The sequence below is a fragment of the Diceros bicornis genome, chromosome 19 (assembly GCF_020826845.1).
Source record: "Diceros bicornis minor isolate mBicDic1 chromosome 19, mDicBic1.mat.cur, whole genome shotgun sequence".
Taxonomy (NCBI): domain Eukaryota; kingdom Metazoa; phylum Chordata; class Mammalia; order Perissodactyla; family Rhinocerotidae; genus Diceros; species Diceros bicornis.
Genome location: NC_080758.1, coordinates 29,029,497 through 29,052,607, shown reverse-complemented (window position 1 = coordinate 29,052,607; position 23,111 = coordinate 29,029,497). Strand labels below are relative to the sequence as shown.

At 55.1% G+C, this 23,111-nt stretch overlaps 1 protein-coding gene and 1 long non-coding RNA gene across 3 annotated transcripts in view; both read left to right on the top strand.

Moving 5' to 3' along the window:
- The window catches only part of RSPO4 (R-spondin 4), a 40,400-nt gene extending 37,382 nt beyond the window's left edge, over positions 1–3,018 (top strand). For both annotated transcript variants that reach the window (XM_058563030.1, XM_058563031.1), the window contains one exon: positions 1,242–3,018. In XM_058563030.1, coding sequence (XP_058419013.1) covers positions 1,242–1,345 — 104 coding nt within the window. In that variant the 3' untranslated portion in view covers positions 1,346–3,018. The remainder of the gene's footprint in view (positions 1–1,241) is intronic.
- A 14,012-nt stretch (positions 3,019–17,030) lies between these two features.
- Positions 17,031–22,864, top strand: LOC131418576 (uncharacterized). Its single transcript, XR_009222921.1, has 4 exons — positions 17,031–17,141; positions 18,094–18,407; positions 22,256–22,323; positions 22,423–22,864. It is a non-coding gene; the product is annotated as an uncharacterized LOC131418576 (long non-coding RNA).
- Positions 22,865–23,111: the final 247 nt, after the last annotated feature.

Here is a 23,111-nt window from a genome sequence, read left to right as displayed (position 1 = left end):
GAGAGACAGGCACACAGGTGACACTCAAGAAATGAAATTGCCGTCCCCTCATCGCTGCCACCTCTAACTGCCGTGTGACCTTGGGAGGCGACTCCTTGAGCCTGGGTTTCTTCATGTGCACGTGGGCATACAGCTCCTTTGGGAGAGCAATGTATGAAAGCGGCCGGGGTGTGGAGACACTTTGTAAACCAGAAATTTAGGGCTGGCTTGGCTCCCAAACCAAGCCTGGTCTTCTCTCCTGTTTTGATAATAATATGACAAACAACAGCTGGGAAGAGCATTCCGGGTGGAGGGCACAGCCGGTGCAAAGGTGTGGAGGTGGCATGGACCTGCTGTGTTGGAGGGACAGCAAGGAGGCCAATGACTGGGGCCAAGTGAGCAAGGAGGAGGGGGCTGAGGGGAGGCCCGGGGGGTAAGAGGGAGCGGGGAGGACATGGTCTTTTCTTCCAAGTGAGCTGGGAGTCACTGAAAGTGATGCCAAGAGCCTCGGCCCTGGCTGTGCCACTGAGCAAGCGAGGCCCCTCCCTGGGCCTCAGTCACCTCATCTGAGAAATGGGGCTAATCTGGCATTTGTGATAGAAGCTCACCCCAGCTCCACGGGGGGTGGGGGGGCACCATGGGGTCAAGGTTCCGAGTTAGGTTAGGTGTGGGGTTTGCATCCACTCTGCACAGTGGGAACCGGGTGAGGTACAGACCCCGTGACGCCTGTCCTGTGGGGCAGTGGGGCTGTGCCTGCCTCCCCGGCTGTCGCGAGTTTAAGGTACACAGGGCACTTGGAGGCAGCTGGCATGCGGGAGCACTCGCTAGATGCCGCTCCTGTTGAGGTCTCGTCGTTTTGAGGGGCAGAGCGGGGCCTGGAGGTGAGTGGGGAAGTTGGTGCGGGGACCAACCAGGTAAAAGGTGTCGAGTCTCCACTGAACCGCCCTGTAAACTGGGAAGTGAGTGCACGTGGGAGGGTCATGGGCATCCCGCGAGGCCACCCCGAGTCCTGACTGGGGGCCTGCGTGAACCTCCAGGCCTGGGGGGCCCCTCCTCACCCCCTAAGGAACTGAGAGAAGTGGTCCCTTTGGGTAAGTCACCGCAGTCCAGACTCCAGAAAGGAGCGATGGTCCCGTCAGCACCCAGATGTGAGTCTGAGCCCGCCATGGGCGGGGGGCGGGTGGGGACACCCTCATCCTCAGGGTTCAGGGCCTCCCAGGGCCTGAGCAGCCTCAGAAACAACGGCCGTGCTCTCGTTGCAGAGAAGAGCCCCGGGGAGAAGAAGGGCCGGAGGGAGCAGCGCCCGCGCAAGGACAGGAAGCCAGACCGCAAGCTGCCCGCCAGGCCCCGCCGGCCGCAGGCCTGAGCAGCCGGGCGCCTCCAGCCGCTCTTTCCCGCCCGCCCCTCCCCCTCCGCTGTCTGCCGCGGCTGCCTGCGTCCTTCAGCCGCCTCTCTCCCCTTTCTCCTGTCAGCCTACCTTTCCTTTCTCTTCCCCCTTCATTTCCTGAGTTGCTTCCATCTCCACTCCCCCCGTTCCATGTTCTCTTGTCTCTCTCCTGTGTCTGTGTGTTCCTTCTCTCCTGTCTTTCTTCCTGTTCTTTGTATGTCCTCTGTCTCTCTCTCTCTCACACACACTTCAGGAGAGAGATCATCTGCTGCCACCCCCCCCCCACCGCCACTCTCTCCATCCGCTCCTCAAAGACAGCAAACATCTCTTTCTAGGCCCTTCCCTGTCGCTGTCCTGACCCCACCTTTGCAGAGCAGGGGTTCCGCAGGGCGGGGCCCAGGCCACAGCACAGGCGGCTCCTGAGTCCTGAGAGCCCGGCTCCTGCTCCAGAGCAGACCCCCGAACCCCGGGCTCTGAGCGCCGCCTGCTCTGGCCAGTCCCCGGAGGCCGTTTCCACAGCCCTCGGACACCAGCTCCTCCAGAAACGCCCTGGAGAAGGCTCTGGGCCTCCCGATGCCCGGACACTTCCCCCAGCTGGCAGGAGAGGAGCCACCATGGGGCCTCCGGCTGGACGGCCAGCCCTGTGCCCGCCTGTGGCAGCAGAGTCCGCCCTCCTGGAAGCTGCCTGCTGCCCCATCAGTGCTCCCGCGGCACCCTCCCTCTGGTAGTTCCCTGCCCTGTTTCCAGAGCCTATGGGACTCCCATATCCTTCGGGGACCCAAGCGCTGCCCCAGCTAGGCTGTCATCCCTGGGGAACCCACCGGCTCATCCTGGAAGAGGCCAGGGGAGCTGACAGGAGCTTTGAGATTATCCAGGCCACTCCATTCCCCACCCTGGCGCCTCCTGCCCATGGTACCCAAGGGGAGACTGAGGCCTGAGAAGGGACTCGCCCAAGGCCACACAGGGAAGCCAGTGCTGAGCCTTCCGCCTGTTGGTTGCTCCACTCAGCACATCCACAGCTGAGAGGGAACTTTGGGGCCTCCGGGGGGGGCGATGAAGGGAGCTATTGGGTCAGGAGCAAGGGAAGATCCCCCCTCACCCGCACCACCACTGGCACCTGGGCATCTGCATTTCACTGTGACACACACACGCCAGCCAGAAGAGCAGTGGGAGGGGTCTCAGGTTAGACCCAGCACGGAAGTCAGTCTGTCCTCACTGCCCGTCATCCACCATCATAGCCCCCCTGCTCCTTTGTTCCCCCGAATCCCCAGGAAGGGGCGCTCCTGACTTGCGCTGGCATTGCTGGCTGGCCTGAATCAGAGGGCTCAGCGTTGAGGAGCAGGAAGAGTCTGAGACCTGAGCCCGGGGTGGCCTGGGGAAGGGGGTGTCGGCAGGCTGGAGGAGTGGCTACAGTGATGAAATGGCCCCCCCCACCCCAGGAGAATGCCACGCTCAGGCTCCCCTCTGCCTGGCGCCTGGAGATCCCCTAGCACTGCTTCCCGACAGGCCCTGGGGGGGCCTGACCCCCACGGCTCCCCTCACTCTCACATCCCCCCTCGCCTCCCTGAGGACAGCGAGAGCCCCTCCTCGCCTCGCCAGGCCACAGCTTCTTTTCTGCAAAAGTTTGTGCCTCTGAAATGCTCTGTTGTTGTTTCAAGACCACAGCTTTTTTTTTTTTTTTTTTTTAATAAAGGGAAAAGAAAAAAGAAACTTGCAAATGCTTTGTGGGCATCAAGCGGGTGTTACAAAACCATGATGCTGATGAGTTTGGAGTAGCCGAATCTAAACCATGTGGGGTGGTTTCCACTGGAATGCTCAGGGCTGAGAGGGCCGGGGTGTGCCGGGGACTGGGGGCCTTCAGCTTGGGGGTATGCTGAAGGAAGAGGAGGGGCCCTTAGCCCCCTCCAGGTCCCTCTCAAGAAAGGGGCTCAGCCACAGGGAGAAGAGAGCATTCACCATCACCAGCGCCTCTTGAAGCCCCATAAATCACAGAAGTGGCCCCAGGAACCCATCTGTGCTCCGTAAGACATGTCTGAGGGGCCAGGGAAACCTAGGAGGTGTGACAACCCCAGGGAGACATCTAAACACCCTCGGCTGCTGGTGAGAGTGCCCTCAGCGTTGGAGGCACAGGTTGGAGTCCCAGCCTGTCATCAGCAGTCAGTGGGGTCTAGGCCAAATCATTTCCTCTTTCTGAGCCTCAGTTTCCCCATTTGATGGAGGACGAGGAGGCATGACAGGATTACATCCGTTGCCCAAATCTGGGTGGCCCAACAGCATCCTCTGAGGGGCTTTTTAAAAATTCAGATTTCAGGGCCCCGCCCAGACTGACTAATTGTGAGCAAGCTTAGGAGCAGACTGCGAGAGCAAACATTCACGCCAGGACGGGCCCGGGACAGGGGGGCTCTCAGATGGCTTCCAGCCCCAGAGTGCCGGCGTCGAAATCTGAGGGGCTGCTGTTCTGATCCTGACCTCAAGCCTCCATGACCTGATTCGACAGAGTTTAGTGTATATATATTCTACATAGAGGTTTCTGATAAGATTGAAATTCTGGGAGGTGGAAAGTTCTAAATTCCACAATTCTAAGATACCAAGATAGGAGTGGAAGTTTCCAGTCCTACAGTCCCCTGCCCATGTTCCTTCCCTCAGGGGGCCTGGTCCTCTGTCCCCAACTGAGGGCTATGGGCAAGGTTTTTTAAACGTGTTCAGTTTAGGAGAGAAAGTTTCTTCAGGGCCTAAGCCCCTCCTGTAACCTTTGGATCTCAGATGTTCCCTGCTCCCCATCTCCTAATCCCTTCCAGTCCCAGCCTCTCCCACATTCCCCGGGGGCTGAGGCGGCCTTACTGGGAAGGAGACCCTCCGCCTCACCGCCTCTTGCAGGCGAGGCTCAGAGACAAGCCCAGACGCCGCCCGGGTCACCCAGCGAGAAAGGGCAGCGCGCCAGAGCCCAGGGGGAGGTTCCGGCCGCTGGCCCTCCGGACGCTATTCCAGTGGGAGGGGACACGGCCTGGGGCGAACTGAGGAATTCCTCCCGGACCCCTCCCAGACCCCTCCCCGACCCCTCCCCAGCTGGGCCACACCAGGGCCCTCCCCTAGGCCCACTCCCCACCCCGGCCCTCACTCGGTCCCCATCCCTGCCTGACGCCGCACGGCGGCCCCGCCTGTCCTTCCCAGTCCTGTCACTAGAGGGCGCCGCCCAACCAGGCACAGGGCAGCAGCCCGGATGCTAACTGGGCTCTTCTCTGAAATCTGGGGACTTTCTCTCCTGGCAGGACTAAAAGCGGGGTGAAGGGCGAGGGAGAGGCTGCCCCCCGCCTCAGGCTGAAAGACGAGAGTTGCGAGGGTGGCTCCGCTGAGTGGCATTCACAGCAGCGCAGAGTCTGTCAGACCTCAGAGATCGGAGGCTCAGGCCCTTTCTTGCTTGGAGGGAAACTGAGTCAGAGGACCCCAGCCCATCATCCCACAGCCAGTCGCCATGACCGTGGGGGGGGAGGTGGTGATTTTCACTTGTAGGAAAATTTCAGACCATCCTATGTGATCCTTCTAATTCAAGGAACATGAATTCTTATAATAACAAAAATAATAGTAATAACGATAATGATTAATAATAAGAATGTCATATGCCTTGAGCACCTACTATGTGCCAGACACTGCTAAGCGCTTTAGGCCCAGTATCTCATTTCCTTTGCGCTCCCCTCCTCGATAGAGATCCAATAACTACCATTTTTCTGACTTCCTCCTCTGTGCCCTACAGTTTCACATCCTTTATCTCCCGCCACCTTCACAGCAACAAGCTAACTCACAGAAGAGGAAACTGAGGCTCAAGTTAAAGTCGTTCAAAATTCATCAATCTCGTCTCATCCACTCAACAAATATTCGTAAGGAGCCCACTGTGTGCCTGGTACTGTGCTGGGTGCTGTGATGAAGACCCGGCCTGTCCCTGGAGCGTCCAGTCTGTAGATGAGTCAGTTACGAGGGTGTGACAAGGCCCTCCACAGAGGACTGACCCAGGAGGAGGGCCAGCAAATCCGTCCACAGCCTGGGGGGCTCCGGGAGCTCCTCCTCTAGGACCAGAGAGCTCGCTGAGAACTGAGAATGAGGAGGCGTTAATGAGATGGGTGGGAGGGTCCCAGCTACAGGAAACAGCATGTGCAAAGGCCTGGATAAGAGGCTATTCATGGGGGTGACAACCCCAGAATTTCCAAGCCTCCTAGGCTGCCAGGCCCTGGAACATGGGGACTCAGCCCTGGAGTCTGCTGGAGCCCATGCAGGCCTCACCTATAGTCCTGCCTTTCCATTCAGCCTGCTACCCACAAGGCAGAATAGACCATCCGGCCAGACCTGCGAGTAAAGAAGCCATCTCTGAAGTGGGTTCTCTAGCCTTGGCTGTCCTAGCCCCCAGCGGTGGAGTCTTCCCAGTGAAGGCCCCAGCAGAGACAAGACTCTGCCCTGTCTGAACTCCTGATCCTCAGAGCCCAGGAGCATAAGAGAATGGTTGTTGCTTTATGCCTCGAAGGTTGGGAGGTCTGCTCCACAGCAGTAGACAACTGTAGCAGGGCTTAATAGCAGCACCTCACTCCTCGGGTGGAGGGGCGGGGAATTGAGGCAGGGAAGAGCAGAACAGCAAGGCCGAAAATCCTGTCACTACCACTGACCAGATAGGAGCCCTTAGGCAAGATCCTGTATTTCTCTGTGTGCCTGTTTCCTTGTCTGTAAAAGGGGATAATAAAAGTATCCCTTTGTGGTGTTACTGTGAGGTTTAAATAAGTTAATACATGAGAAAGGTTTTATATACACAGTAAGTACTCAATAAAACTTTTTATTATTACATATATTTCGTTTATTCATTCAACAAACATTTCTTAAGCACTAGGTCTGAGCCTGGAACTGTGCCAGGCACTTAACATTGAAAACTTAAGTTCATCCTCCCCAAAGCCCTCTGAAGTGGATTTTACTGTTATTCCTGTTTTTTATAGATGAGGAATCCAAAGCTCAGAAAGTAAGTAGCAGAATAGGAACTCACAACCTTGCCCTTCACCAGGGGGCCGCTTCTTGCGCAGGCACCCACCGGGGCACGTCCCACTCAGCCCAGGGAGATGAGCATCGTGTGGGAGAAACGCGTCCAGAGCTGCACCGCTGTCTCCACTCAGCATTGCTCTGGAATTCATCTGGAATAGGAACTCCAAATACACACACACCGGAAAGAATGGTCAACCTCACTCACATTAAATGACAATAAAATCACACAGAGCTACCATTTTTCACCTATCTGATTGGCGAAGAGCCAAAATTTGAAACCCCAGGGCTTTGCCTGAGCTGTGGGTGAGGCGGCGCTCCCTCCTGCCTTCCCGGGGGAAGGATGTGGTCCAAACTCTACAGAAAGCGAGTTGACAACATCTGTCAGAATTACAGTGACATGTCCCCTGACCCAGCAATCCACTCCTAGGGATTTATCCTCGCCCACGTGCAAAATGACAAATGTTCATGGTACACGGCTGTTCCTGTAGCCTGTGTGTGATCACAAAAACTGGAACATCCTAATTGTAGGAGATCTAAGATCTAATCTCATAGCACTCAGGGGAACGCCCTGCAGCTGAGGGGCGTCTCGAGGAAGCTTCGACATACTGACCCAGAGCAATTGCCAAGACGCACTGGGAAGGGGGAGAAGCAAGCTGCACAACAGTGTGCAGGGTGCGTGGGGCTGCGGTTGGACAGGGTGGAAAGAGGCTGGCTTTTCCTTTTAGTTCTTTTTGACTTTTAAGAGGTGGGAATATATTACCAAGTCCAAAAATAAAAAGGACATACTTTGGAGACATTTGCAAACTGGTCTTTAAATACCTTAATAAAGACTCAAATGGCTTTGACATCAATTCTGAAATGAAGCGTTTTTTAGACAGTGTCTTAGAGACATGTCCTTGAGCCCAAGGAGTGAGGTGCCACCTATGACCCTCAAGTGTGGGTGCCCCCACTGCCTGCCAAAGAGTGAGGGTCCAGCTTTCGAGGTGAGCCCCCGCACGCCAGCCCGTGACGAGCTTTCTTTTGTCCACGCGTGTTCCATTTCCACCCCCTGTGCAAACCTCGTGTGGAATTCTGCTGAGATGTTCCGTTGTTCAGACACCAAGACTCAGGGGTGATTTGTGCCGGAGCTCCCTGGGTTTCTCGGTCCACCCCAAAGTGGGGGTGAACATGCCAGCAAGTCACACAGACCCGGGTGCGTACCCCAGCTCTGTGCCCAGCAGGCCACATGACCTCGGACATGTCACTTTACCCCCGAGTCTCCCTGTCCGCAGCTGCAGATGAGGCTGAGAGCAATAACACCCATCCTAGGGGTGGCAGAGGATGAAATGATTTGGGGTGTGTAAAGCACTGGCACACAGTAGGGCTCAGGAAGGGTAGCTTTTGGTAACTCCATTCATTCTTTCATTCGCTCATGGATCTCCTGGACTCCAAATCGTATCTATCCTCCAGCATAGACGCTCCTCCTCCAGGAAGCCTCAGTGATCCGCGATATCTTCCTCAACTGGAGGTCTCCTTCCTCTTGAGATTCCATCCCCTCCCCCCTTCCACACCCTTCCTCTGATAGCCCGGGAGCGGCCTGAGTCCTGTAACTGTTTAAGCCACGAGGGGGCAGCACTGCCCAGGAAGCCACAGGAGCGAGGCTTCAATGCCAGGGCCTGGGGCTGGAGACAATCTAGCTCCCATCTGCGAAGCCCTACTGTGCGCCAGGCGCCGCGCTCAGCACTCCGTATGCTGCAGCTCATTGGAGGAAGGTGCTACGTGGCTGCCCTTCTATCATCCCCATTTTATCTTTCCCTTTTTTTAGACTGTGGGTGCTAAGAGAATTGAGTTAATTATTCTCAGTTTGTGCAAACCCCTCTCTTGTTTTATTTAATTTAGTTTCCCTCTTGGTGCCCCCGGCCCTTTCCTCTTCCCCTCCCGCTCGAGCGCCCACTCTCACGAGTCCGTGCAGTGCCCTCGAATATACGTGAGTCCTTGTGGACCACGTAGGGATGCTGTGTAGGCTTTATTTACAGAAACGGCCTCGTGCTGCAGGCTTCCTCCTGCCTTTCTTCCCCAGTCGCCTGGTGTTTCTTAGATCCAGCCGTGTGCCTCTGCCCGCTGCGGTTCACCGACCCTGGCATTAGGCGTGGACTGTGGTCCACTGCTGCCTTCCTCAACCTCCTCACAAGGACAGCCAGCATCGCCTCCAGGGTCCCCTCCGCGCCTGTGGGAGAACTTCTCTGAGCTGCACACACAGGAGGAGGGTGGCTGGGTCACTAGACGGGCTCCTGCTCACCGTCCCTAGGTGCTGCACCGGTCCAAACGCCCCGCAGGACACCGCATTCCCGCCTCCCACACTCTCGCTGACATGTGGTAGTTCTCGACTTTCTAATTTGTGCCCGGGTGGGGGGGGGCAGTAAAGGGTGTCCCTCTTCACTATTTGACTCACATTTCTCAGGTTACTACCGAGGTTGTACGAGCATCTATCACACACTTGTTTGCTGCATTCTCCCCCACCTTACAGTGACACAACTGAGACTCAGCCCCCAAATAGCAGAACAGGGAGCCCTCCCCTGGGCCGCCTCTAACAGCAGCAAGAATGCATTGTCGTCCGTTCAGTTAACAAATATTGTCTGGTCCCTTCATGATCTCAGGATCGCCTCAGAGCCTGAGCAAAGGGGGTTCAGGGAGGGTGGGCCTCACTGCTGGGTGGGCCGGGCCAGGGGGAAGGGCATCGGGAGGGATCCTGGGATGGCCAACATGCCCATTGACATTGATGAACACAGAGGAAGACACAGGAGGCCAGGGGCCACCAGGAACAAGGACCTGGAGGGCGTCTTGCACTGTGTCAGGGCTGGTGCAACCTAAATATTTCCCTACTCCTGGAATAAAATCCATACTCCTCGTGGTGGCCTCAAGGCCCTACCTAATCGGCCCCCACTCCCTCTCTGCCTTTATCTCCTGCCCTCTCCTCCTTGCCTGCTCCAGCCCCACTGGCCTCCTTTGTTCCTCAAACACACCAATCTCATTCTGGCCTCAGGGCCTTTGCACTTGCTATTCCCTCTGCCTGCAATGCTCTCCTTCCAGATCTCCACATGGCTGGCTCTTTCTCCTCCTCTAAGTCTCATTCAAATGTCACCTCCTCAGAGAGACCTTCTTCCCCGATAACCTTGTCTAAATATCATGCCCCTCCCCCAAATCATTCTCTACTTAGGACCTTTTAAATTTTTCTTCATAGCCCTTATCGTGATTTAGAATGGTGTTGCTTATCTAATTCTTGACCTCTTTGTGTCTGCCCCCTCACCTGACTGTGCCTGTCTTCCCCACCAGACTATGTGCAGAGACTGCATCTGCTGCGTGCACCACCGTATCCCAAGCGCCCAGAAGAGAACCCAGCGCATGGTGACACCCCAGCAGTATTTGTGGGTGAGTGAAAGAGGGAAGGCAGGAACGCGTTCCAGGGCCCCAGGTCACTCACTTTCTAAGCACTCCCTCTGTGCCCGGCGCAGCTCAGTCCTCAGACAGCCCTGCAGAGAATGGGTGGTATGTGTGTTCATTTTACAGAAGAGAAAATTGAGGCACAGAGAGGGTCCATGACTTCCTTGAGGTCACACAGCTCAGGGGTGAGAGGCCTGGGTTTTAGCCTGCACATTTTACCAGTGTCCCGTGCTTTCCATTCTGCACTAGGAAGACCTCTTGTCCAGCTCCCTACCCGCCTCATCGCCCTGTCCCTGCCCCCTGCCGGCGGGCACCCCGTCATGAGGCACCATGAGCCCTGTGACCACTTGCAAAGACCCTCTCCATCCTGAATGCCCCCCACCTCTCCTTCCCCAAGGACACAGGGGAACTTTTGGGGGTGATGAAAATGTTCTATATCTTGTTGGGGACGGTGGTGCCATTGGCGTGTGCATTTGTCAAGGCTCATCTGACTGTACACTTGAAATCCGTGCACTTCACTGTATGTAAATTATGCTCCTATTAAAAAATTAATGAATTCTAGCGTACCTTCCACAATCCCTCTCCACCTGTTCCTGACACTGGACTATGGCAGTACTGGGCACTGCCCACCCAGTACCATCCTCCACTTCCACCTTGCTAACTGAACACACTTTTACTCTTGGCTTTGCCAGATACTCACTTTCCCAGCCTCCTTTGCAGCCAGGAGTGGCCATGTGATACAATCTGGCCAATGAGCCCTCAGTGGAGGTCTGCTTAGGAGGGAATAGATGGAACTATTCTTTCTCTCCTTGCCTTACTCCTGCCTTAAATGTAGATGTAATGTCTGGAGCTGCAGCAGCCATCTTGTGTCCATGAGGTGTCAAATTGAAGGAAAGTCTAAGAGAGAAAAGCTGCCAGCCCTGACTTTGTTGAACCACTGAAACTGCACCTGTTGCCTCTGATCTCCAAACTTCTGTTACATGAGGAAAATAAGCCCCTAATTGTTTAAGACTCTGTTAATTGGGTTTTCAGGACTGCTTTTGACTATAAGTATGGGAAAACTCCAACCCATAGAGGCTTCAGCAAATAAGCAGTGTGGATATGCATCCAGCACACACATGTATGCTCATGCCAATTGTTCAATATTTTCAAATCACCTCCTGCAAATAAAGGTTTGTTTTCCACACATAATAGAAAGTCTGGAGGTAGGTGGCCGCTGGTATTGGTTCGGTGATCCAGTTATGTCAGGACTGGTGTCTCTGTGATTCTCTTGGACTGTCCCTCATGGTTGCAAGATGGCTGCCTCTGCACACACATTCAAGCAGGAAAAAAGAGGCAACAACAGGGAGAGGCCATATCTGTACCAGGAAAGCTCTCTTAGGAAACTTCCTGCTCCCTCCCGCCCCTCCCCCCACAACACACACACACACACACACACACACACACACACACACACACACACACACAAGGGCAACTTCTGCTTGCGTCTCATCGTCCAGAACCAATGCTGGGAGGCAGCAAGTGGGAATGGAGTTGGGTTGGCCTCCAGGGACAGACACTTTTATCTCCTGGTCAGAGACCCAGACCCCGGACAGAAGAAACACTGGGAGAACTTCACACGAAGGAGTAAAGGACTGATATTAGATTTTGTTTCCTTTGAGGAAACTCCCTGACGTTGAGAGCACGAGAGCCCCCTTTTCGGATTCGACCCAGTTTCAGAGGACTGCCACCAGACTTCCGCCCATCCCCCCATCCGGGCCCCCAATATCCCACCTCCTGCTCTTCTTCCTGTGGTGGCTGCAGACCTAACTTGCATCGGTCGCTTCACACACGTTATCCTGACTCATCTCAACCACTCTGGAAGGGCGGGGGACGACCCCATCCTTCAGATGAGGAAGTGGCTGCAGGGGAGGGTGAGAGGCCCACGGCTGGAGCGTGGGGCACCCCCCCTGCAGGTCCTGCCCTGCCTGCCCCCTCTCCTCCTCCACACAGCTGTGCTCTCCTCCTCTTCACCTGGTTGACTCCCACCATCTTATAGCTTTCAGCTCTGACTCCGCCTCCTCCTGGAAGCCTTCCCTGACAGCCCCCAGGCAGGCCAGGAGCCTCCCCCCCTGGCTCCCCGCTCACATGACTGTGTGGTCCCTGACTGTGTGTGTCATCTTGCCCCTAGACTGGAGCCCCATGAGGGTAAAGCCTGTGTCTGACTCATCTCCGGGTCCCAGTGCCCAGTCCCAGTCTGGCACAAGGTGGGACCCAGTCACTGCTGAACGGATGGATGAATGACCCCAAAGTGGCTCTGGGCAAGAGGAGATCAGGTGTTACCTGACAGCAGCAGCCACTGCCCCTGCCATCGCAGGCTGCAGCGGGTCCGCGTCCAGCCACTGCCCCCAGGCTCCAGCACACAGCTTCCAGTCTGGTCATCAAACCCAGCTCCCCACTCCCTCCTGGCCCTCTGAAGCCCTGCCCTCACTCTCACACTATGAGGAACAAATAAACCGGCACACCCTCTAACTCTGTGAGGCATTTGGAAAGTTATCAAATTTACAGACATATGTGTGAGTTTCTTAAATATCAGATTTATTGAAATATAATTTACTACAGTAAATAAAGTTCTTCTCTGAAACGTAAAGTCCACTGTGTGTTGACAAACATACAGTCACAAAACCACCACCATCAGGATACAGAGCGGTTCTGTCACCCCAGAAAGTCCTTTCATGCCCCTTAGCAGTGGATCTCGTCCCCCGTCTCCCATCTGCCCCAACAAACACTAATCAGGCTGCTCTCTGTCCATATGGTTTTCCAGAAGGTCATGTAAATGGAATCCTACAGTATGTAGCCTTCTGAGTCTGTCTCCTTTCATTTCACTTAATGCCTTGGAGATTCATCTATATTTTTACTTGCATCAGTAGTTCATCCCTTTTCATTGCCAAGTAATATTCTATTGTGTATCCATTCACCTGTTGGTGAACCATTGTTTCCAGTTTTTGGTGATAATGAGAAAACTCACTATAAACATATTCATACAGTTTGTTGTGTGAATACAATTTTCATTTCTCTTGGGTAAATGCCTAGGAGTAGGATTGCTGGGTCATATGGAAGTATATGTTTAATTTTCTAAAAGATGGCCAAATTGTTTTCCCAAGTTCCAGTTGCTATGTACCCTCACCAGCACTTGGTATTATCAGATATGTTTAATTTTAGCCATTCTAATAAGCATGTAGTGGTACCTCACTGTGGTTTTAATGTGCATTTCTCTGATGACTGATAATAATGAGCATCTTTTCATGTACTTATTTGTCATCAATATCTATTTTTGGTGAAGTGTCTTTTTAAATCTTTTGCCCATTTTTTATTGGATTATTTGTTTTCTTGTTATTAAGTCATGAAAGCTCTTTATATATATTCTGGATACAAGTCTTTTATAATATATGACTTTTGCAAATATATTCTCCCAATCTGTGGCTTGTCTTTTCATTTTCTTAACAGTGTCATTAGAAGAGAAGAAGTTTTTAATTTTGATTAAGTCAAATTTATATATTTTTTTCTTTTATGGTTCATGCTTTTTGTGTCTTATCTAAAAAATTTTTGCCTGACCCAAAGTCACAAAGATTTTCTCCTATGTTTTTATCTGCATGTTTTATGCTTTTAGGTTTGACATTTAGATCTATGGTCCATTTAAAGTTAATTCTTGTGTATGATGTGAGGTACAGGTTAAAATAATTTTTTTACAAATGAATGTAGAATGCCATTTCTCTTCTAGAAAATTATCCTCTTTATACCCTCCCACAAATGTATAAAGTGGATATTCATTGCCACCTTGATTGAAAGTAAATCAAGTAAAACCTTGGAAACAGCCTAAGCGCCCATCACCTGAAGACTGGGTGAGTACATGTTGACACATCCACGCAAGGAAAAACTGCACAGCCACAAAGCCGGCACCAGCCACCAGCACTGTACAGCTGTAGGGGTTGCTCACTGCTGGGTCCATTCTGACTGGTCAATGTCCGTGCTGAACAGTTGTGTGATGTTTTGAATATCATCTTGGTCAGTCATCAAAAAGAATGATGCACTCTTTATGGAGTGATGTAGAAAGATCCCTAAAGTGTGTTGTTAGATAACAAAAGGATAGTGCAGAAGAGTGTGTGAAGTTTTCCATCATTGGGTAAAAAATTCCTGTGTATTTCCTTACATGTGCATAAAATATCTCTGGGCAGATTCACAAGAAATTGGTGATAAGTTGCCTCGGGGAAGGGGGTCTGGGCGTCTGGAGGGCAGGGGTGGGAGAGAGACTCCCTTTACACTATGGACCCTTTTGTACCTATGAGATTTTGTACTATGGCTATGTATTATATTTTCCAAAAATAATACAAATAGAAAATAAAAAACAAACGAAAAAGCCCTACTTCTCCTGGGGTTCCTGGTCTGGGAGATTCTGTCCCATGTGCACAGCCCTCCACAGTTGGGGAAACCCTCTCCTGGTCCTCCTCAGGTTTCCCAGCACACAATAGCTCTGCCAGGCCAGCTGAATGGAGAATGCCTATTTCTTACATGGGGAAACTGAGGCTCAGAGCAAGGCAGACATTCCTGAGGTCACCTGGCCCAAACCAAGGTACCTCGTCAGGTATCTAGCAGGGCCAGAGGGGCCCAGAGCCAGGGAAGAGGCATGCAGTAACGCCCCTTGGGCACCCAGACCGAGTCACTTACGGTACCGGCTCAGAGCTGAGCCCATCTGGAAGCTATCGCCGCCCCTCACCCCGGGCTGCAGAGGAGGGGCCGGTGGGGGCCCCGATTGTGTGCAGCTGTTTCTCATCAAGGCTCATGCTCTGGACCAGGCTCCAGCCCCGGAAATCCCATTTCCCAGCCAGGCCGGGTCACTCTCACACCAGCTACCCTGCCCACTGGAACCTGAAGCAGGGTGCGTGGTGGGGAACAGCCCTGAGAGCAGCAGGCCGCGGGTGTCCAGTTCCAGGCCAGCAGGTCCCTCCACCTGTCGGAGCTCTAGGTTCCCCTAGTTGTAAGGATTAGATAAGCCAGTTCACGCAAAGCTCGCAGCGCAGTCAGCATTCAACAAACAGTAGCTGTTACTGTCTCCTGATGTCCCTTCAGGTCACATTACTATTCAGGTGCCTGAATAACAACACCAACAGCTGGTGTGCCCAGCACTGCTTGAAGCACTGAGTATGTACGAGCTCATCCAAAAGCCACAACAGCCGTCTGGGCTAGATGCTCCTAGTAGCTCAGCTTTTCTGATGACCCAGCTGAGACTCAGAGATGTTGAGTAACTTGCCCAGAGTCATTCAACTAGCAAAGGGCACAGGGCAGGATTCGAATCCAGGCCACCTGGCTCCAGAGCCTCCACTCCAAAGCTCTCCCTACACTGCCTCTGTGGACCCAAACCTCTTCCCTAGTGATCCCTGATTCCTGTGGGTGCCTGTGACGGTGTCCCCTGAGACAGAGAGGAGACAAACCCTGCTCTCAACCAGTGTGGTTGACAAGCGCCAACAGCACAGCCACGAGAGGATGCTCAACCCTCTAGTCACCTCCAACGGAGCAAGAAAACGAGAGAGGCAAGCAGGTGGGGACTGCCAGGATGGAGGAGTTGGGGCGACAGGCACCCTCACACACGGGCTGGGGGCAGAGGGCGTGCAAGTCCAGAACAGCCTGCTGGGGAGGCGGGAGTTGACGGTACCCCACACACAAAGAGCACATGCCATCCATCAGCCTCATGCCCAGGAATCTTAGAGAAACCCCTGCACCGCTTTTCCCGCGTCCATGTTAGAAACAGAGGAGCTGGGCCACAGCCCAAGGTCCGTCAGGGACACTGGCTCACTGCGGTGGCCCAGCCACGCGGTGGCTGACTATGCAGTGATGAAAAGGCTGACGCACGGCCCATGTGCTGACGGGGCTCCGTCCGGACCCCCCTGGGCGGTGGACAGGGGAGCTGCCGGGCAGCGTGTGCAGGGCGCGGCCCGGGAGCCGTCTGCACAGAGAGTGGGGGAGGAGCGGGAGGGGGCCATGCGTGGGTGGACCAGGCATAATTTTAACTCTTTGCTTTGTATCCTTCTAGAACCTCTTTCCCTGCATCAGTAATTGTTTTATCAGAATAAGAGAGAAGTACACGGCACCGTGCCGCATGGGAGAGAGATCAACTGAATTGACACAGGCGTCCTGAGCCCCTGGTGACCGCTTGGTGCTGGGGTGGAGCCGCGAAGAGGGCAGTCAGGGGCCCCGCCCTGGACTGTGGCCTCAAGTGCCTGCTGAGAGCGGTTTCACAGAGGTGGAAGGAGAGGGCGGGAAAGCCGAGACGGGGCGACAGCGGGAGTCTGAGGGCTGAGGGCTCATGGAGAATTTACCGAGTGCTCACAGTGGCCCAGGCGCCCTCTAAGCAGGAAATCTTCCCTTATCACCCCCATTTTGCAGATGAAGAAACTGAAGCCCAGGGAGTGACCAAGGGGCTGCCCACCCCACCCTCCACTCACAACCCTTCCCGCCTGCCCGAGCACTGGACCAGGAGTCTGAAGCCCGGCTCGTGATCCACGCTGGGCTCTGCTCTCTTGTCTGCAAGTCCCCTCCAGCGTGGGGTGAGGGCAGCCAGCAGCCGGTGGCCGCTCCGCCAAGAAGGCTGGGAGCGATTAGGCCTAGTCACGTTTTCTGGACAGAGGCCCCTTCTGCATTTTAATCAGCGGGGCATCAAGAGGCCAGCCCAAGTTGCTGCTCTCCAGCGGGGCGGGGGCGGGACTTGGGGAGAGAAGGAGCACCCCCTCAGGAAAGGGGAGGGCAGCAGTGGGAGGCTGGGGCAGGAGCCGGAGTGGGCAGGGAAGCGCCAGGGGTGTAGGGGAGCCCGGTGCCCTGGGCCCTGACAAGACCGTCCTCCGGGAGGCCGCAGCTGAGCTGGGGGCTCATCTCCACTTCCTCCCCTGCTCCTTCCCACCCCTTCCTCTCCCTCCAGGCTCAAAAACAAACCCACCCCCCCACCCCCACCCCCCACCCCCCGCAATGGTCATTTAGGCCTGAGGGATGACTCCTGGTCCTGACTCCTCCTCCTGGTGGAAACCACCTTTCTCAGGGCAGTAACGCTTGGGTCCCTGCAGAAGGGGGCTGGGCAGGGGGAGCTGCAGGGCTGGGGCAGGAAGAGGGGACGGGGCCCATCTCGTGGAGGGGAGGTCAAGCCCGCTGCCCACCCCTCTCCAGGCAGAGCATCGCTGAGGAAGATGTACGCTGCCCCTCAACACCGGCCCAGGGGGCAGGACGGCCACATCCAGGCCAGTCTGAAAGCCGGAAGGTGCCTCAGAAAGGATCTGCGTTAATGCTGACAGCACAGGAACAATAGCAATAGAAGGTAAGATAACAGTGATTCCTGGAGAGCCACTGAGGTCCAGTCACTGTCCGTTTACTCCTCACCATAACCCCAGGGACCGGGCGTCCTCGCTGTGCAGATGAGGAAACTGAGGCACAGGGGGTTAAATAGCCTGCCCAAGGACTGACAGCTGGACAACAGTGGAGCCAGACCAGCCCGCTACTCAAACAGAGGAGCACAGGGAGGCCTGGAGACGGGCAGGGACCAGCCCCAGGCCACAAAGCAGAGCAGAGGCAGGGCAGGCGCTGTGAGGGCGCTGACTCTCAGGGCTCTCTTTCCCTCTCCTCTGCTCCCGGTCAGGCTCTCCAGGAGGGCAGGAGTGCGCCTCGTCATTCCCGGGGCCCATGGACTCAGGCCTGGGCCTCACCCTCCCAAGGCCCCAGCCTCCACTTGTGCCAAGAAAGAGCAAGAATGAGAGAAGTCAAGTCGGGGGGTAAATTTGGGCTGAGACTCCTGTCTCCTCTCCTCCATGGATACCCCCTCCATGCACCCCTGGAGCTGGCACCCAGATGAGTCCTTCCAGGGCAGTCCTCTGCCCCTCCTACCACTGCCCACACAAATTTGTCCTTTGTCCCATCCTGGACCCCCCCGCAGCCTCGTCACGCCCCTCCCTCTCCTGCTTAGTCCGCTCTAGCCACACTGCCCTCCTTTCTGTTCCCTGAAGACAAGCTCAGTCCAGCCTCAGGGCCTTTGCACTTGCACTTTGCACGTGCTGTTCCCTCTGCCAGGAACACCCTTCCTCAGACCTTCGTGTGGCTCACTCCTTTTGCCCTCAGCTCAGTGTCAGGGAGGCTTCCTCTCGCATCTAAATTCACGGGGCCACCTCCTCTGCTTGTCCCCCACAGCTTCCCTACCTGTTGCCTTCATGTTACTCATCCCTGTCATCATGCCTCTTGTTTGTGTGTCTGTGTTTATTGCCCGTTTTCCCCACTAGGCTAGCAGCTCCACAAGGTCCGGGATTTTCATCTCGTCTGTTCCCCGCTGTGTCCTCAGCCCCATAAATAGTGCCTGGCGCACCGCAGACTGAAGGCACAACCCCGAGGAAAGGTTGTGCTGAGGAAGGAAGCTGATCTCAGGGAAGTGCTGCCCTCCACAGACACTGCCTGTTGGAAAGTGTCCTTGGATGCCCCACGGGCCTCTGTTTCCTCATCTGTAAAATGGGATCGACACAACAGTCTTCCTTCTGGGTCATCACGAGGATTGAGTGAGGTCAGGTCTATGGAGCAGTCACCCAGCGCCTGGCAAGTGGTAAGTGTTCTTGACTATTGGCAATGATTCCATTATTATTACCGTCCTTGTCATTGTTATTGTTAGTCTTTTACCCCGACTCCAGGCTTGATGTCGTGGGCCGCTGTCTGTCAAGGGAGGGAGGAGGGCTCGAGGAGAGTCTGGTCTCAGCACCAGGCAGTGTGGTCACCGCTGGCCCTTCAGGCCTCCCCACCTCCGGCCTTCTGCCTTTGCCGACACCCACACGGAATGCCCTCCCTGATGGGCCACCCATCGCCCACCCTACAAGCCGTTCCAGCCACCACCCCCACACACACAACAGGCAGTGGATAACGAGAGTCAGCCCAAAAGGCGGAATGCCCCAGACACCATGCAGGTCTGCCTCTCACTCACCCACAGTCTCACACGGTGTCACCAGCGAGTGAGCGGCTCTCCCGAGCAGAGAGTCCAGGAGCCACACTCCGCCTCCCGCCGTGGCTCCCGAGGTCTCCAGGCCTGTGTGCGTGAAGCCCACGGAAGGGGAAGGCGTGTGGTGAAATGGAACTGAGCCTCGTGACTGCTCCTACCCTCAAGGGAGGCTGGGGAACGTGGCCTGGCCACGCGCCTGGGAGAGAGCGGCAGCGGGGCTGTCACCACTCCATGGTTCCTGCCTCAGGGAGCAGATTTCCCACCTGGGATCCTGGGACTGTCGGGGAAGGGTTTGCGGAGAAAGCACGCTCCGTGCTGCTGCTGCCTCAGGGCCACCGTGGGCCCGGTGCTTGCTTCACTCTCTCTCCTGCCGTCCTCCCCCACGGAGGGTCCATCTGTCCCCACATGAGATGAGAGACGCAGGTGCAGAGGCAGGGTAACAGCCTGAGGCAGCCCACCTGCTGGCGTGAGGGAGGCGGGCTTGAACTCAGGCCTGCCTGGCTCGGAAGCCTTACAGGGAAAGCAGAGAGCACCGAGGAGGGCGAGGTTTCTCTTCCTCTCCTTCAGGGGAGCAAGGATCCAGATGTGACAGGGTGAACGCGAGCAAGGTCATGGCGCGGTCCTGGGGCACAGAAAGGACGCCGTGCACAGTGCATTTAATGCAGTCTTTACAGCTTGTCCCTTTCCCAGGAAGAGCCCCTAGCTGGACAGTTCACTGAATTATCCCCCCACCCCCCAACCCCCACCGCCCCAATAAAAACCCCGGAGGATCAAACAAGCCAATATCTCCGCATTCCAGGAAATGATGGAAGAGAGCTTAGGCCAAGAACAAGGTGTCTGTTTCTCCATGGACCCTGGGGATAGGGAACACAGCCATCATTTCCTCCTCTGCTGACAGCCCCTCACTTTTCCACTGGGGACCATCCCTGCCTACTCTCAGCCTACGTGGCGAGGGGGTGGGTGGAGTGGGCAGTTGGCACATCCCACCCCTGCTGGCCACCAGTGTCAGCTCAGCAGTGGGAACAGGACCCCTGAACAGGACAGAGCAACGTGGTGCCTTCCCCGGGATTGTCTGGGGCCTGGACAGAGAGGAGAGCTTTCAGCTGCACGTAACAGGGAATGCAATGCAGTGGCTCAAGCAATAGAGGTTTATTTTTCTCTCTTAGGAAGAAGTTTGGGAGTAGGAGTTCACCAGCCTAGCGATGCCAGGGCTAGTGGGGTGACTTTTGGCCTTTTCCTCGTTGATGCAAGATGGTCCATGCTCTGTCATCATCTTGTGCTCAAGACAAGACACGGTGAGGAGGGGCAGCTCCAGCCACAGCGCCCCGTTATCAGAGCAACGCCCCTCCTCCTGCCAGCCCACTCGGGCTTACGTCTCCATCGGCCAGCACTGTGTCATGTGCCCCCCAGCTATAGGAGAGGCTGGGAAGATGGATTTTTGGCTACACAGCCTCTATCGGGGGAGGAGGCTGATGGCAACAGGCACTGGATTAGCCAACACCAAGGCCTGTAATGAGACCTTCTTTTTCCTTCATGACTTGGTTCTTTTGGGAGGTGGGGAGGGAATGAGAGGGCTGGCACTGAAGGCAGCCATCTTGCCACTAGACTTGAGAGGCCAGCTGAGAATGGAGCCAATTCTGGTGATGTTGTTTGAGACCCTAGATCCAGCCACACCTGAAGGCTGATACTCTTGGATGTAGCCATTACATGAGCAAAATAATAATAATAATAAAATATTATTATATTTTATTAAAATTTATTTTGTAAAAAATTTAAAATATAAAAAATACATTTTATAGAATACCTTATAAAGTATTTTTATATGTGAAAACATATAATTTATATATTTTATATATGAGGGGGCTTGAGTGCCCTTAGGCTGGGCTTAACTTCTGTCTCTTGGGCAGGACGGACCTCATGGTAGAGGAAACAGCACTCAGAGTTTAGAAGCGGGCCGCCGGGTTCCAATCCTGGTTCTGCCGTGAGTTTGATTGGGACCAAGTCATTTCACCCCTCCGAATTCCCAATGCTTACTCTGTGAAGTGGGCTGTGGTGTGGCCTGAGCCAATGTGGCGTGTGAGATGTCCAGTCACAGAGCAGGCCTCAGCACACAGTACCCGCCTCCCTCCTGCCTCCCACTCACTTCCGTGAAGCCTGTGGAAGCTGGAGATGAGTTTCCCAGCTATGTTTTGCATTTGTCACATTTTCTCTTCTTCCTTTAGACCGAGCACTCCTCGAGGCCACAGGCTATGCCTGGTTTATTTGCAAATCCCCAACTCATAGGCCTCAGGAAATGGTTGAATGAGAGGGTACAATACTTCGTTCATCCATTTAACAAACATTTATTGAGCACCTGCTGTATGCCAGGTATATTGTATGCGGTAGGGACACAGAAGCGAGTGCCTTAGATACGGTCTGTGCTCTCAGGAGCTCACATCTAGCAGGGGAGACAGACAGCAAACGGACAAATAAATTTAACACTCGACATCAGGTAGTAAAGTGCCGTGAAGAAACCACAGGGGACAGGGCTACAGAGTATGTCCACGGGGCGCCTGGGGAAGGCTTGGTGAGGGCAGATGCTCCAGCCTAGCTAGAAGGATAAGAAGACACCCGTGAGGGAACAGTGATGGGGGCGGAGCAAACAGCGGATATAAAGACCCCCAGGGTGGCCTCACATGACCTGTGGCGGGAAATGTCTGCATAAATGAACGAACCTGTCACAGCAACTCCTGGGCTGAGAACATTCCTCTCGCCCCCGTGTGGAACGAAAAAATGCCCCACTTGAGAAAACAGGCCAATTTGAGAATTTCTGTCACTCACAGAACTTCACCTGCTGCCAGCTCTCAGAGAACCGTTTCTGCCAAGGAGGTGATATCCGGGGGACACGTGCCTGCCCCCGAGAATCTCCAGGCCTGGCCTACTTGCTTCTACCTTCCGCCTCAGCCCCACTGTGTGCCAGGCCATCTACGTACTCACTTAATCCCCCCACGACCCTGCGAGGTGGGGGCTATTGTCTCACCTCTAAAGGCAACCCTGAGCTCTGGAAGGTGAAGTACTCGCCCAGGACCACTCAGTGGGAAGCAGGAATGAGCCCAGGATGTCTGAGGCCAGAGCCCAGTGAGCCTGGCGCCCTCCTGCGGCCGGTGTGTGCAGCAGTGTGGACTGAGACGGGCCCTCCACCCTCGGGCGCTCAGAGTCTGCTGGGTCAGGGCCCAGGCTGTGGTGTCACCCACATTTTCGACGCAATGCTGGCTTTGCACACACCAGCTGTGGTACCTTGAGCCCATCTCTTAACTTCGCTAAAACTCAGTTTTCCTCAACCACACAATGGGTATCATAACACCCTGTTATTCATGGGTGATCATGTAGGAGGAGGTGCAGGTCCCGGCCTGTGGTAAGCTCTTGGTGAATGTTCCTTGCAGTGGTGACAACAGTAATAATAACATCAATTGCCCTTGCAGATTAAGCCCTTGCTCTGAGTGCCAAGGGTGGTATGTTGACCCTGCGTCATCCCCCAGCAGCTACCGGGGTTAGCTGTTAAACCTATTTTACAGGTGAGGAAACTGAGGCTCAGAGAAGCCCAATCCGACTAACTCGAGTCTGTTTTCTTGACCTCTCCATCTCTCAGTGCTGATGCGGTCAGTCTTGTCAATGCGGTTACTACTTGTCATCAGCAGCAGCATCCTCAGCGATTACGGGCCATGTGTTCAGTGCCAGATGAGGACCAGGAGAGGCGATGCGGTGAAGGAGGGGTCAGGGACGGCTTCCCGGAGGATGCGGACGCGAAGGACGGGGAAGTCCCTCTGCTCACACACCTCCTGCTCAGCCGCTGCCTCACGGCCCCGCAGCACTGCTACCCCACCCCCACTCCGACGGCAGGGACAGCAGATCACAGGCAGAGGAGTCCTGTGAAAAGCAGGCTTCCAGCCAAGGACAGCTGCCAGATTCACCTGGGTCGGGCGGGAAGCTCTCTGTCAGGAAGCACAATACCCTTTGGCTTGAAAGAAAAGGGGTGCCGACTGGGCTATTTGCAGGCCTGGACAGGTTTCTGGGGAGAAGTTTCAGATTACAGCGTGGGGGCAGGGCAGCAGGGTGGGGGTGGAGAGGAAGGATAGGGGGCCCCTGTGGCCGAGACGGCCAAACACCTGCTGCTTCCAGTCCAGGCTGGGTCCCCCTGCTGCCGTCCCCACCTCCAGGGCTCAGGGCAGGGGGGCATGGGGAACTCACCCACGTGAGGCAGAGCAGACCTGGCAGAGACGGTGCAGCCAGCGGGCGAAGGCCTGAGGGTCCCCAGGGGCCCCGAGGTGGCCGTAGACA